We start from the raw sequence: 14,136 nt of genomic DNA, 5'->3' as shown, positions 1-14,136 counted from the left end.
AAACACCTACAGATAATAAAGTACATCCAATTACATATTGTTATTTCACCCAAAACCGTGTACACATGTCCAAACTCATGTTAAGGGCCTCTTTTATTTTACGGAACGAAAAAACTTTTCCGGAAATTTTGCTGCCAGCAAAAAAAATAGCGTTCCGTATTCCTGCAGCAAAATTTCCGGAAAAGTTTTTTGATTCCGTAAAATAATCAGACTCTGAACATGAGTTTGGACATGAGTAAACGGTTGTGGGTGAAATAACAATATGTACTTAGATGTACTTTATTATCTGTAGGTGTTTGGTCAAATTTGGTTGATTGCAATCACGTTAATTAGCATAATTAATATTTGCATTTACGGAAAGTCCGTAAAATTACGGCAAAAAATACGGAATATTTCAATTTACGGAGTCCGTAAATTTACGGATATTTTTAACAGTGTAATCATTGCGGGTCCAATTCCTAAACATCAATGTCCAATGGCTAACACTATCCATAATAACATGAAACATGTTTAGTACATGTATTAAAACATGCTTACAAACTGATAGCAAGAAAGTGTTTAAAAAAGTTTTAAATTGCTAAACACAGCTTTCTGCAGTGAAGGCAGTATTCACAGTAGGATCATAAAAAGAAATGCGTACAATTAATCCTTTAATTGTTTTAAGTTCCTTCGGCCTTAATGATAACAGCTCGTTCATCAGGTGCTGGATCAAGCTGTCTTTATTCTGAAATGATCATTGGCACATTTTGTTTGACACATATAACACAATTATACATTATCAGTGAAATAATATAAGGACGATACAACAATTAAACTATCAATCGTCAAAAAAGGGATATATGTCACGCTGATTATGATACTATAGTGCTAATAATCGTCGGATTTAAACAGCGCTCCCATCGTCGGATTTGAATAGCGCCCCCATGTGAAAGTATGGTGGCGCACTCCCCCCTCCCCCTCCATAAAAAGTTCGCCCCCGCTGAGTCGCCCCCCCCCCCACCGAAAATTTGTTACCCCAAGAAAAGCATAGCCACGAGTTACCATGATTATCTGGAAGAACATAAAGGCCCTCTTTTTCCGCGATTTCGTGCGTATTTTTCACCAAAACTCTATTTTTTTCGTGAGTGGTTGTTTATTGTAAGTCCCTTGGAAAGCGAATAGCGGTAGTCATTGTCTAATGTAGGCATGATATACGTTTTGAACAGCGCCCCATGTGAATATGGTGCCCCCCCCCCACACACACACACACACTATTTGATTTCACGGAGGGCGGGTGTCCAGTGATAAAAAACACCTGTCTACCTTTCATTGACAATTTTTGGGCGCCCCTCCATTAGAACCTCAAGCCCCCGCCTCCCACACGTCCGCCTAGGAGGATAACCCTGGCTACGCCGCTGCCTACGTTCCCTTTCCACAATATTAACACCAGTTGGTTCTTAGCATCAGGCCATTAATGAGTGAATCATGTTTCCCTAAACATTCAGGAAATGGTATTTTATTCACCGTGACATAGATAGACCTCTAACTTGAACTCGTCCCATATCCAGAGGAGGGCCATGAATGGAGACAAGTGGGTCCAGTTCAAAAAAAATTACCAGCATACATTCGCACTGACTTCGGCTACATAAAGCGACCGGTCGCTAGAGTACACACTGCGTAACGGATTTGCTGTTTATTAAACGAACTTCATGAAGGTAGCAAAGTACAAACTTCAGGTCAGTAGAGAAAATGGCAGCTGTGGTATTATTTCGGGGATCATTATCTATACGCAATGTAAAGCAACAATCATTATTCCGTCACCCACTAAATTAGAGACACGTACACTCACTGTGACTTATATTTAAACTCAAGTAAGTCGCTTGATACTGCATTCGGTGGCGAGTGTTATAACCTTGTAAGAGTAATATATGCCTATATATTTTACAGAGATATTGACTGGTAACATTAGAAAAGTGAGGCACCATGACGGTGACGTGGAACTTTCGATGTGCGTGTTGGGGGATCGTCTCTTCCCTTCTAGTTGCAGTCCTATTCGGTCATTGCTTGTCTTGTCAGGCCCACCTCGCCCTCCGAATAACAGAAGGTATGAACAGTCATTTGTAAATGTTTTGGAATACGTAACAGTGTTTAAATAATTAAAAACATATCAGCATTATACGTCAAGCAGCCCTTATAATCTCCTGAAATCAGGTGCTATGATTTATATACTCCATTATTCCATTATTATTTTAATCAGGTGCTGTGACGATTCTTCTGTTCCTTTCCTCCTTAATCGCCTTCCATATCTCGACGCTCCGCTGTTCTGAGAGCCACACTCTCAGCAGCCTACTCCTTTCCTACTGGTGGCACCAAGGTGAATGGCTAGCCACGCCCTTTATCTTGGCAAAGGCCAACCGTATGTGGAAACATCCGCGTGAAGCCCAGGAGGATCTGATCCGGGAGCTGACCAGGCGACATGCCAAGACGGAGTACGGGCGCAAGAACCGTCTTGGGGAGATCCGATCGTTGGGAGACCTCCGCAGGAAGCATCCTCTCACCACATACGATCACTTCAAGGATTACATCCAGCGGCTGGCGGATGGCGAGGAAGGCGTCTTTCTTGGCGAGAGGTCCTTGCGATTCGGCGTCACTTCGGGAACCACTGGAACCGGCAAGAAAGTCCCTTACAGTGGTTTCTTTTGGGAGGGTGAATCATTTGCCTTCAAACTCTACCGCCTTGGTATTTACCAAGGAATCAGTCGGCCAAGCTCAGTGCAGAAGCGCTGCTTTCTCTACACCCATCCGAAGTTTTCGGTCACAAAGACTGGCCTAGCCGCCGCTTCATTTCTGTTTGTCACAGAGAATGACACATCAATTGTAATCATTCCCGAACAAAGCTCTCCGCCTCCAGCCTTCACTATCACCCATGAGCCTTCCGCCATGTATGTTCACATGCTGTTTGCGATTGCCGACCCCAATCTGGCAATGCTGCAGGCAGCGTTCAACTCCCAATTGTACCGAGCTCTGACGTGTCTCGAGACCAACTGGCGGGCGATGTTGGAGGACCTTTCTACCGGGAAGATCAATACTAAGATCCCTCTAGACCCTGATGTGCGCCGGTCCCTCCAAGGCTATCTCAGACCGGACCAGGCCCGCGTATGCCAGTTGAGAAGGGAATTCGAGAAAGGTTTTGAGGGAATCGTGAAGAGAATCTGGCCTCACTTGCAAGCGCTTGACGGAATCGATATCTCGGGCTTTAAGGAAAAACTTCAGGAAAAATACGCCAACGGTAGGAATCTTTCGGATTTTTTTTTTGATTTTTTTTTTTTTACAAACGACTGCATGGGCTTAACTCTAGCACCCTTCTACCTGATGCATATTCGTCATACTTATTGTCTTTGTCGAAATTACATCTTATCTATTTTAGCTAAGGACATTGATTGATATGCCTTCGTAACTTAATAAACTCGGTTTCAGTGCTATTATGGCACTAAAACTGAGGCTTTTGCCGCTAAGCTGTATGTCGAGGCCTTTTTTTTTAATCCTCTCAACTAAAGACAGCATGAGATGCCCTAGTCGGCTCAATTTGAAATTTCCTTACTGCGAGCAGTTGGGTTTGATTTAATAATGTACCTTTTCCATGAGCCATCAGCATATTTTCAAAGCGTGTTTGACTCTTTGAAAGCAGGTACTGTGTGTGTGAGTGCGTTTAATTACGGTACTACCGAGTGTGGATCCCCAACCGTCAACATGTGGGTCACAGAGAAGGAACCAAGATACGTCATAATACCGAACATTGTCGTGTATGAGTTCATTCCAGAAGAGGAATGGTCAGTATTGTTTGTCTCTCCGTTTTATAGTAATTTGATTAGGTCCATTTAATGGAATGTGTTAAGCTTTGAGCTAACAATAGTTTTATGTTCCAGCAAATAGCCTATCACTATCAAGCTTCATGTGCTAACGCATTTGATAAGCTCTCATCTTCTCTATAAATATTGTCTTATGTTGATTCTTATTTCCTCCAGCCTTGAGAAAGATCCTACGACCTTGTTAATAGATGAGGTGGAGGTTGGGGGTAGATACGAACTGGTGAGTACGACTCGGACTGGTCTCTACCGGTACAGAAGTGGGGATGTCGTCCAAGTCACCGGATTCCATGAAAGATGCCCTGTCATCCGCATGTTGTACAGGTACAGTCGTCAGAAAATAAATGTATTAACGTGATATGAATTTACTTTTTACTGGTCGAAAGAGCTAAAATCTTTTCTTTGTCACCTCTTGAATTTAGAATTGGGGAGTATCTGAATCTAGTCTACGAGAAGATGAACGCCCAAGTTGTGGACGCTGCCATAAAGGCGACAGTTGGCAGCTGGCCTAGAGTGCAGTTGGTAGACTGGACATGCGCAGAGAGCCCAATTTACGACGACAGTCCTGGTGAGTACACGAGGACGACAAGGAGATTTATGTTCCCAGTAAAGGGACATTATGGCAAGTCATTCTGTTGCATTAGAGCAGCATCTTGTCCCTCTTGGATACCTTTGTGAGAGGTGGATTTCGTTACAAATTGCCTGAAAGGCATCCGACTCGTTTCGTCAGCCGCAAAATTTAAAGACAGCTTTCTCTAGAACAAATCGTCGCTTTGCTCACGAAGTGACAAAACCTCGAAAATCGATAATTATTCGATTTTGAGTTTAACTAGCCATTTTATTATAGTTGTCTCAAGGAACAATTTGACCAAGTTTCAAGGCAAAATATTGTTTACTTTCTTAATTATTGTAAACAAACAATTGACAAAAAGCCTGAAATCGGTGATTTTCATTTTCACCAAGTGTAAAAATGTGTAAGATGTTCTCACGAAGTGACAAAAAGTCATTTCGTGAGCAGGGCCAGAAATTATGCAATGGTCTACACGCAGAAGGATGGGAGCATACACGCGCGCGCGAACGATGTTGAAAAAGAACAGACGCGCGCGCGCTCAACTGTCGTGACGCGCAAAAGTAACAAGTTTGTTGCGTCGGAAAAAATCCCACGAAGTGACAAAAACTGTGTACAAAGTAATTGGCAAAATATGGGACCCAAAGTTTTGATGTTTTCACGAAGTGCAAAAAAGTTTTATTAATGAATTACAGTTTAATTACGAACTATTTTTAACAAACAACTATGAGTTTACAAAGAGCAAATCATATCCTATCGGACAATGCAAAAAATTTCGAATTCTGTTACTGCAAAGTGGTCGAAAATGTCTTTTGAAAAAATGAATAACTTTAAATGCGATTATCTCAGAATGAACTTTTGTCAAATTTTTAGGTTTTTGTCACTTCGTGAGCAAAGCGACGAAATGTGGCAGTATATAATAGTTTTCTTTTGCTCGTCTATTCAGCATGTATACATTAATTGCTGTCCCTCAACAGTACTGATCAATCAGACTCAAATTATGATTGTTTAAAAAATCAAATGTAATACTGTTTTAATATCCTAGAGCTATACTACATTGTGTTCATCGAAATAGACGAAGAGCAGACAGATTTCACTGAAAACCAACTGTCGAAGGTAAGATTCGAGTTTTATACCAACGTGGGAACTTGCAAAAATGAACACATTTCAGTCGAAAGTCGATAAATAATTTGTGATAATTGACAAGACTTTTGGAGAGAAATGGGTTGCCACGAACTTTAGTCTCATCTCGTGCATTTTCTGCATGTGTAGGTCAATGCTTCTACAGTAATTGAACTTCGGTCGGCGCATCATTTTGATGGAGGTCACAACAAAATCGTCAGGCCAACCAAATGTTCAATCCTTATACCAAAATTACCTTTTCCGTTTGATTCAGTTCGATGAGTACCTCCAGCATCATCAATACTACTACAAGAATCTTCGCGCAAGTCGCACCATCTCCGCACCACACGTGCATCTCGTCGCCCAAGGCGCGTTCACAGACCTCGAGGACTTCACCATATCTCGCACCACAGCGTCCTCCAACCAGTACAAGACGCCTCGCAAGCTGAAGACGAGGGAACTCGTAGAATGGATGATGGAGAGGGTGGTCAACTAGAGGTCAAGTATATTGTCCTGTGCCGACCGTTGCTGTTTGCTAGGCCTCGTCTCCGTAATTTTTATCTCAAAATGTTTGTTTAATATAAAGTTTACGTTACCTATTGTAGTTGCACTACTGTAACTTTATAAACATAGTTGTCGCAAAATAACCTGAGCAATGTTTCTATTCATGTGCATGAAGACTTCTTTAATTATTTCACACACTTTGGCACAAATGGTAAAACTGTAACCCATAAACTATGGTTACCGGGTGTTTCGTGTATCAAGTACATGTAAATAAAAAAATCCACTTCTAATAAAGCCACTTCGTAAATAATATTGTGGTGGCAGTAAGTGCGAGTGGCAAATAACATACGTTTACTATTAAATGTTTCTATTCATGTGCATGAAGACTTCTTTAGGCCAAAAAAAAAAAGTCTCCGGTTTCTGGTATGGAGCTTGCCCAAAAAGTGGTGCGGCGACGCGGCTTTTTTTTTTTACCTGATTTGTTTGCTTCAAATGTCGGCTGATGACTGCAAATGGTGCCCGACTAAACTTAGTGCAAATACATGTATATGGGAGTCCAGAGAGGCCACGTAAAACTTATTCTCGACAATAACCCAAACTAAAAACACGTTAAAATTGTGCAGCAGCAGGATTCCAGTCAAACCAGTGAGTTTGGCGGTTTTGAGACATCATCTTTCATTGAAAAAAACTTTTTCATTTTGCCGACGCGCATGGCTACGGCGACGCGCGCGCATACCAGAAACATAGATATAGAACTTAAAATAACTAGATCGGACGCGCGTTCGAACGCGCCATTCACTGTGCACAAAACTTCTGGGTTCTTCATGGACGCGCTGCAAAGTCGCGTGAATAGTGCCACGCGCAAAGGACAGCTGGTGAATGCTGGACGGAAAAATATCGCCAACACCCCCACCTGAATTCAGCTATGCGTTGAAGTTCTTAACAATAGGTTGACATTTTTAACTACGATTTTTGACAATGTGACATTTCATATTCCTTTGAAAAGTTACACATGTGTTTGCCTCCGTGTCTTATTTGGGGCCAAATTGGCGACTGTGTTGAAGGTAATTGATTTTCAGCGAAGAATTCTAATTTGTACCGAGAAGTAGCCACATTGTGTTCTTATATCTTTAACAAAGGCAAATGTCAAAAGCGTAGTTAAATGTCAACCTGTTTCATGAGATTTTCCCCTCTTTTCTAAAATGTGCAATAAAAATCAACCATTACTTGCCTATCAGACAAAACATAAACGTTTAATTTTACCAACATCAAAATGAAATAACAGAAAATCATTTTGTAAATGAGCAACGATAAAAACGGGCACTCGAAATATTGCGTTGCTTTAATAATAATAATAGCTTTATTTACAGATGGTAGCCTGACAGATGATTTTCAATGGGCCATCAATTAATACTGCTAACCTCAATAGGAACATTACATTCGAAATGAATGGATGACTACAAAAACAAGTCTGGCCATCTGTTGTGAGTACTGAACAAACTAATACTTAAATAACTTGTAGGTAATAAACAATTTATATACAATGAAAACATACTTGTTAGCTAATAAATAATCCGATGAAATGGCAGTTCCATATCCATATTATCCATTAATCAAGATGTCAAGAATATCATTGCTCATGAAAAAAATACATTTGGTTGTCACCATCCGAATATTTATGTGAAGGTCTAGCCTATGCCCCCTTGTTGGGGGCTGGGGGGGGGCACACTAGAATTTGTGGGGGCACGTGCCCCCCCCCCCCTTGCTACGCAACTGGGCCTATGGTATTACTAAACATTCCTAAAAGGGATTTTATTCACATCAACAGACCCAGTAACTTAAACTCGTCCCCGTTCAATCATATGAAGTTCGTATTTCGAGGAAGTCAAAAACTTTATGTTCAACAATAATAAAACATATAGACTATAGCAAATAACCGCCATATATAGCGCGTACCTATTATGAAAACTGCATTTGTTCCGCTCAATTCAGAAATATTTCTACGGTTTACAAAATTTATAAAACAATAATAAATTATATATAATAATAATTGTTCTTATATAGCACTTTCCGTCGTTTCAACAATCTCAAAGCGCTTGAACAACTATTACCCCATTCATCAGGCCATGGGACCACGCGGCAGCCGATATCAGCGCTCAATAGGTCCTCGACCCTCACAGGTAAAGGGTACCCATTTATACTCCTGCAGGGTGGAGAGGCAATTGTAGTAGGGCACAAACACCATGTTCCTGGCAGGATTCGAACCCACGCACCTCAGTGGCGGTTCTACGGGGGGCTGCCCCCCCCCCCCCCCCCCCATTGTGTCTAGCCCCTCCTTCCCCCCCCCCCCCTCCCCCAAAAAAGGCAAGAATGTGACCTGCATGCGAACGGGTCTCCCCCTAAATAAATAGTCGTGAGAAGGGTGCATTTTGTACACTTGTAGTTAATAAAGTGTGCATGATTGTAGGATTTTATCAGCGCTCCCCGTCGAAAATATGGCACGAGGCCCCCCCCTATTGATTTTCGAATGCCTAAGTGTCCGGAGAAAATAACCGGTGTACATTTCCGCACGCCTCCATGAAAAAAATTCTAGATCCACCCTAGTGCTAGCCCCCCTAAAATATTGGCTCAAGAACCGCGCCTGACGCACCTTCGTATGAGTCAAACACCGTAACCACTGGACGTACCATGTCGTTCTACATAGAGTTCTTTGCAGAGTTTAACAACCAAAACAAGTTTATCACAAATAACCAGGACTAATCAACCCTGGACTGCTCGTTCGACTATATAGCTTTGCGCCATGGTTGTTGAACTCTGTAAAAGTATCACAATACAAGGCAGTAGGGGAAAAAAAACAGCTGTGGAATAATATTTCGGTGAGCATTATTATGTACACAATGTTAAAGCAATAAGTATTCGCCATCAAGTACGTAGAGACACACTCGCTCACTGGGACTAATAAACTAATGTGTGTGGCAGCGTCGCTTATAATTATACTGCCTTCGGTGGTGAGTGCTACAACTTTAATACAGACCTAGTTTACAGAGATATTGACTGGTACCTTAGTGCGGCAACATGACGTTGACGTGGAGTTTTCGATGTGCATGTTGGGGGATCGTCTCTTCCCTTCTAGTTGCAGTCCTATTCGGTCATTGCTTGTTTTGTCAGGCCCACCTCGCCCTTCGAATAACAGAAGGTATGCAGTCATTTGTATATGTCTTGTTTAAATAATAGTTATGGACATACGTATCAGAATTATAAGTCATGCAGCCCTAATTGAATCTCCTGAAATCAGGTGCTATGATTTATATACTCCATTATTCCATTATTATTTTAATCAGGTGCTGTGGCGATACTTCTGTTCCTTTCCTCCTTAATCACCTTCCACATCTCGACGCTCCGCTGTTCTGAGAGCCACACTCTCAGCAGCCTACTCCTTTCCTACTGGTGGCACCAAGGTGAATGGCTAGCCACGCCCTTTATCTTGGCAAAGGCCAACCGCATGTGGAAACATCCGCGTGAAGCCCAAGAGGATCTGATCCGGGAGCTGACCAGGCGACATGCCAAGACGGAGTACGGGCGCAAGAACCGTCTTGGGGAGATCCGATCGTTGGGAGACCTCCACAAGAAGCATCCTCTCACCACATACGATCACTTCAAGGATTACATCCAGCGGCTGGCGGATGGCGAGGAAGGTGTCTTTCTTGGCGAGAGGCCCTTGCGATTCGGCGTCACTTCGGGAACCACTGGAACCGGCAAGAAGGTCCCTTACAGTGGTTTCTTTTGGGAGGGTGAATCATTTGCCTTGAAACTCTACCGCCTTGGTATTTACCAAGGAATCAGTCGGCCAAGCTCAGTGCAGAAGCGCTGCTTTCTCTACACCCATCCGAAGTTTTCGGTCACAAAGACTGGCTTAGCCGCCGCTTCATTTCTGTTTGTCACAGAGAAGGACACATCAATTGTAATCATTCCCGAACAAAGTTCTCCGCTTCCAGCCTTCACTATCACCCATGAGCCTTCCGCCATGTATGTTCACATGCTGTTTGCGATTGCCGACCCCAACCTGGCAATGCTGCAGGCACTGTTTACCCCTCAGTTGTACCGAGCTCTGACGTGTCTCGAGACCAACTGGCGGGCGATGTTGGAGGACCTGTCTACCGGGAAGATCAATACGAAGATCCCTCTAGACCCTGATGTGCGCCGGTCCCTCCAAGGCTATCTCAGACCGGACCAGGCCCGCGTATGCCAGTTGAGAAGGGAATTCGAGAAAGGTTTTGAGGGAATCGTGAAGAGAATCTGGCCTCACTTGCGAGCGCTTGACGGAGTCTCTATCTCGGGCTTTAATGAAAAGCTTCAGGAAAAATACGCCAACGGTAGGAATCTTTCGGGTTTTTTTTTTTTTTTTTTTTACAAACGACTGCTTGGGCTTAACTCTAGCACCCTTCTACCTGATGCATATTCATCATAATCATTGTCTTTGTCGAAATTACATCTTATCTATTTCAGCTAAGGACATTGATTGATATGCCTTCGTAACTTAATAAACTCGGTTTCAGTGCTATTATGGCACTAAAACCGAGGCTTTTGCCGCTAAGCTGTATGTCGAGGCCTTTTTTTTTTAAAATCCTCTCAACAAAAGACAGCATGAGATGCCCTCGGCTCAATTTGAAATTCCCTTACTGCGAGCAGTTGGTACATTAACATGAAGGTTTGATTTAATAATGTACCTTTTCCATGAGCCATCAGCATATTTTCAAAGCGTGTTTGACTCTTTGAAAGCAGGTACTGTGTGTGTGGGTGCGTTTAATTACGGTACTACCGAGTGTGGATGCCCAACCGTCAACATGTGGGTCACAGAGGAGGAACCAAGATACGTCATAATACCGAACATTGTCGTGTTTGAGTTCATTCCAGAAGAGGAATGGTCAGTATTGTTTGTCTCTCCGTTCTATAGTAATTTGATCAGGTCCATTTAATGGAATGTGTTAAGCTTTGAGCTAACAATAGTTTTATGTTCCAGCAAATAGCCTATCACTATCCAGCTTCATGTGCTAACGCATTTGATAAGCTCTCATCTTCTCTATAAATATTGTCTTATGTTGATTCTTATTTCCTCCAGCCTTGAGAAAGATCCTACGACCTTGTTAATAGATGAGGTGGAGGTTGGGGGTAGATACGAACTGGTGAGTACGACTCGGACTGGTCTCTACCGGTACAGAAGTGGGGATGTCGTCCAAGTCACCGGATTCCATGAAAGATGCCCTGTCATCCGCATGTTGTACAGGTACAGTCGTCAGAAAATAAATGTATTAACGTGATATGAATTTACTTTTTACTGGTCGAAAGAGCTAAAATCTTTTCTTTGTCACCTCTTGAATTTAGAATTGGGGAGTATCTGAATCTAGTCTACGAGAAGATGAACGCCCCAGTTGTGGACGCTGCCATAAAGGCGACAGTTGGCAGCTGGCCTAGAGTGCAGTTGGTAGACTGGACATGCGCAGAGAGCCCAATTTACGACGACAGTCCTGGTGAGTACACGACGACGTCAAGGAGATTTATGTTCCCAGTAAAGGGACATTATTGCAAGTCATTCTGTTGCATTAGAGCAGCATCTTGTCCCTCTTGGATACCTTTGTGAGAGGTGGATTTCCTTACAAATTGCCTGAAAGACATCCGACTCGTTTCGTCAGCCGCAAAATTTAAAGACAGCTTTCTCAAGAACAAATGTGGCAGTATAGAATAGTTTTCTTTTGCTCGTCTATTCAGCATGTATACATTAATTGCTGTCCCTCAACAGTACTGATCAATCAGACTCAAATTATGATTGTTTAAAAAATCAAATGTAATACTGTTTTAATATCCTAGAGCTATACTACATTGTGTTCATCGAAATAGACGAAGAGCAGACAGATTTCACTGAAAACCAACTGTCGAAGGTAAGATTCGAGTTTTATACCAACGTGGGAACTTGCAAAAATGAACACATTTCAGTCGAAAGTCGATAAATAATTTGTGATAATTGACAAGACTTTTGGAGAGAAATGGGTTGCCACGAACTTTAGTCTCATCTCGTGCATTTTCTGCATGTGTAGGTCAATGCTTCTACAGTAATTGAACTTCGGTCGGCGCATCATTTTGATGGAGGTCACAACAAAATCGTCAGGCCAACCAAATGTTCAATCCTTATACCAAAAGTACCTTTTCCGTTTGATTCAGTTCGATGAGTACCTCCAGCATCATCAATACTACTACAAGAACCTTCGCGCTAGTCGCACCATCTCCGCACCACACGTGCATCTCGTCGCCCAAGGCGCGTTCACAGACCTCGAGGACTTCACCATATCTCGCACCACAGCGTCCTCCAACCAGTACAAGACGCCTCGCAAGCTGAAGACGAGGGAACTCGTAGAATGGATGATGGAGAGGGTGGTCAACTAGAGGTCAAGTATATTGTCCTGTGCCGACCGTTGCTGTTTGCCAGGCCTCGTCTTCGGCTTCGGCCTCGTTGATGCCTTGATCCAATTTAAATAAACACATCGATTCCATAACATAACCGTTGGTGTCCGACCACTTTGAGACTGAACATCTAACTTCAGGCATTCAAAAGTTATGGAGATGGCGGGCTGAAAACGGGGACAAAGCAAATGTTTGCTAAGTACAGGTTTTCTCATCGAGGTCGTCCTCAGGTTCCTGTCCTCAATTCATCGATGATGTTGCACGCGTGTCCTCGATTTACACCATAAACACGCACTTTGAAATGAACACACCAGTAATCAGTATTCAGTGGCTAATCCAGCATTTACGGCGGAAGGGGGGGGGGGAGGGCACGCCATGACGACACGCCATGGGGGACCACAGATGTGCGGGAAAAGGTGTGCGTTCTTTCGGCAAAACGAAAATACTGGCACACATCCCTATGTGATTTGTTTTCGTTTTGCTGAAAGAACACTTACCTTTTTGTGGTCCGTGGCCAGAATTTTAAAACGGTCGTTGTGTTTAAACTTTCGTAATTTGAAACGGATTACATGAATGATTTGAATGATTCATGTACGAAAAGAAAGCTTATGATCTGGGCTTTCATATCCTAGATTTTGGAAGTATACATGCAGAACTTCTCTTAATTAAACAATGGTCCCGATATTTGGGTTTCGGTGTTTTTTTTACTCACCCTGTATAGTAATAGATCCATTTACGGATTGATTAGAATGATTACAAATGCTATTTAATTGATGCAAAGGAAGCAAAACGGGGCAAGAAATAGTGTAAGACTGTATATTTCACGGTGAATTTATTTCAGGTATACGTACGGTACCCTTTAGTCTGCACTAATAAAAGGGGTCGTATTATGTTTTAATGATATTTAACTACAAATGGAAAGCACGCCTCCAAAATTATATCAAAATTTTTGTTTAATGTAAAGTTTATGTTACTTATTGTAGTTGCACTACTGTAGCTTTATAAACATAGTTGTCGCAAAATAACCTGAGCAATGTTTCTATTCATGTGCATGAAGACTTCTTTAATTATTTCACACACTTTGGCACAAATGGTAAAACTGTAACCCAGAAACTATGGTTACCGAGTGTTTCGTGTATCAAGTACATGTAAATAAATTTAAAAAAAAACCACTTCTAAAAAGTCACTTCGTAAATATTAATGTGATGGCAGTAAGTGCGAGTGGCAAATAACATACGTGTACTATTGAATGTTTCTATTCATGAGCACGAAGACTGCTGAATTATGTCACACATTTTTGGCTCAAATGGTAAAACTGTAACCCAGAAACTATTGTTACCAACTGTTTCGTGTATCAAGTTTTAAAAAGAATCCACTTCAAATAAAGGCACTTTGTAAATAATATTGTGGTGGTAGTAAGTGCAAAGTGGCAAATAACATAAAGTTTACTATTTAGTTGTGATTTGGTGATGACTGCAGTCCACTCTCGTTAGTACAAACTCTGTTAATACAAAATTCTGGTTATAACAAACATAAAACCTTGGTCCCGACTGTGCATTTATGTGCACAATGAATGGGACTGATGTTCCTCTTACAACAAAATTCTGATATAACAAACAATTTGGCTAGGTCCGAACGAGT

At 42.1% G+C, this 14,136-nt stretch overlaps 2 protein-coding genes across 2 annotated transcripts; both read left to right on the top strand.

Moving 5' to 3' along the window:
• The first annotated feature begins 1,933 nt into the window (after positions 1-1,933).
• Positions 1,934-6,314, top strand: LOC119723469 (probable indole-3-acetic acid-amido synthetase GH3.9). Its single transcript, XM_038194136.1, has 7 exons — positions 1,934-2,083; positions 2,237-3,268; positions 3,668-3,809; positions 4,005-4,169; positions 4,268-4,413; positions 5,459-5,529; positions 5,810-6,314. Exons 1-7 carry the CDS (start codon positions 1,963-1,965, stop codon positions 6,029-6,031), a joined length of 1,899 nt encoding a protein of 632 aa, XP_038050064.1. The 5' UTR covers positions 1,934-1,962; the 3' UTR covers positions 6,032-6,314.
• Positions 6,315-8,611: 2,297 nt separating this feature from the next.
• On the top strand, positions 8,612-13,136 carry LOC119723468 (probable indole-3-acetic acid-amido synthetase GH3.9). The gene is made up of 7 exons (XM_038194135.1): positions 8,612-9,235; positions 9,381-10,412; positions 10,822-10,963; positions 11,159-11,323; positions 11,422-11,567; positions 11,905-11,975; positions 12,256-13,136. Exons 1-7 carry the CDS (start codon positions 9,115-9,117, stop codon positions 12,475-12,477), a joined length of 1,899 nt encoding a protein of 632 aa, XP_038050063.1. The 5' UTR covers positions 8,612-9,114; the 3' UTR covers positions 12,478-13,136.
• Positions 13,137-14,136: the final 1,000 nt, after the last annotated feature.

This window comes from Patiria miniata, unplaced genomic scaffold, assembly GCF_015706575.1.
Source record: "Patiria miniata isolate m_02_andy unplaced genomic scaffold, ASM1570657v1 HiC_scaffold_17, whole genome shotgun sequence".
NCBI lineage: Eukaryota > Metazoa > Echinodermata > Asteroidea > Valvatida > Asterinidae > Patiria > Patiria miniata.
This window is presented reverse-complemented; position numbering and strand designations above follow the sequence as displayed.

Coding starts and splice junctions, on each gene's coding strand:
- LOC119723469 (XM_038194136.1), top strand. CDS start 1,963: ATGACGGTGACGTGGAACTTTCGATGTGCGTGTTGGGGGATCGTCTCT. Junction 3,269..3,667: donor TCAGGAAAAATACGCCAACG/GTAGGAATCTTT, acceptor CTTTGAAAGCAG/GTACTGTGTGTGTGAGTGCG. Junction 3,810..4,004: donor TTCATTCCAGAAGAGGAATG/GTCAGTATTGTT, acceptor TATTTCCTCCAG/CCTTGAGAAAGATCCTACGA.
- LOC119723468 (XM_038194135.1), top strand. CDS start 9,115: ATGACGTTGACGTGGAGTTTTCGATGTGCATGTTGGGGGATCGTCTCT. Junction 10,413..10,821: donor TCAGGAAAAATACGCCAACG/GTAGGAATCTTT, acceptor CTTTGAAAGCAG/GTACTGTGTGTGTGGGTGCG. Junction 10,964..11,158: donor TTCATTCCAGAAGAGGAATG/GTCAGTATTGTT, acceptor TATTTCCTCCAG/CCTTGAGAAAGATCCTACGA.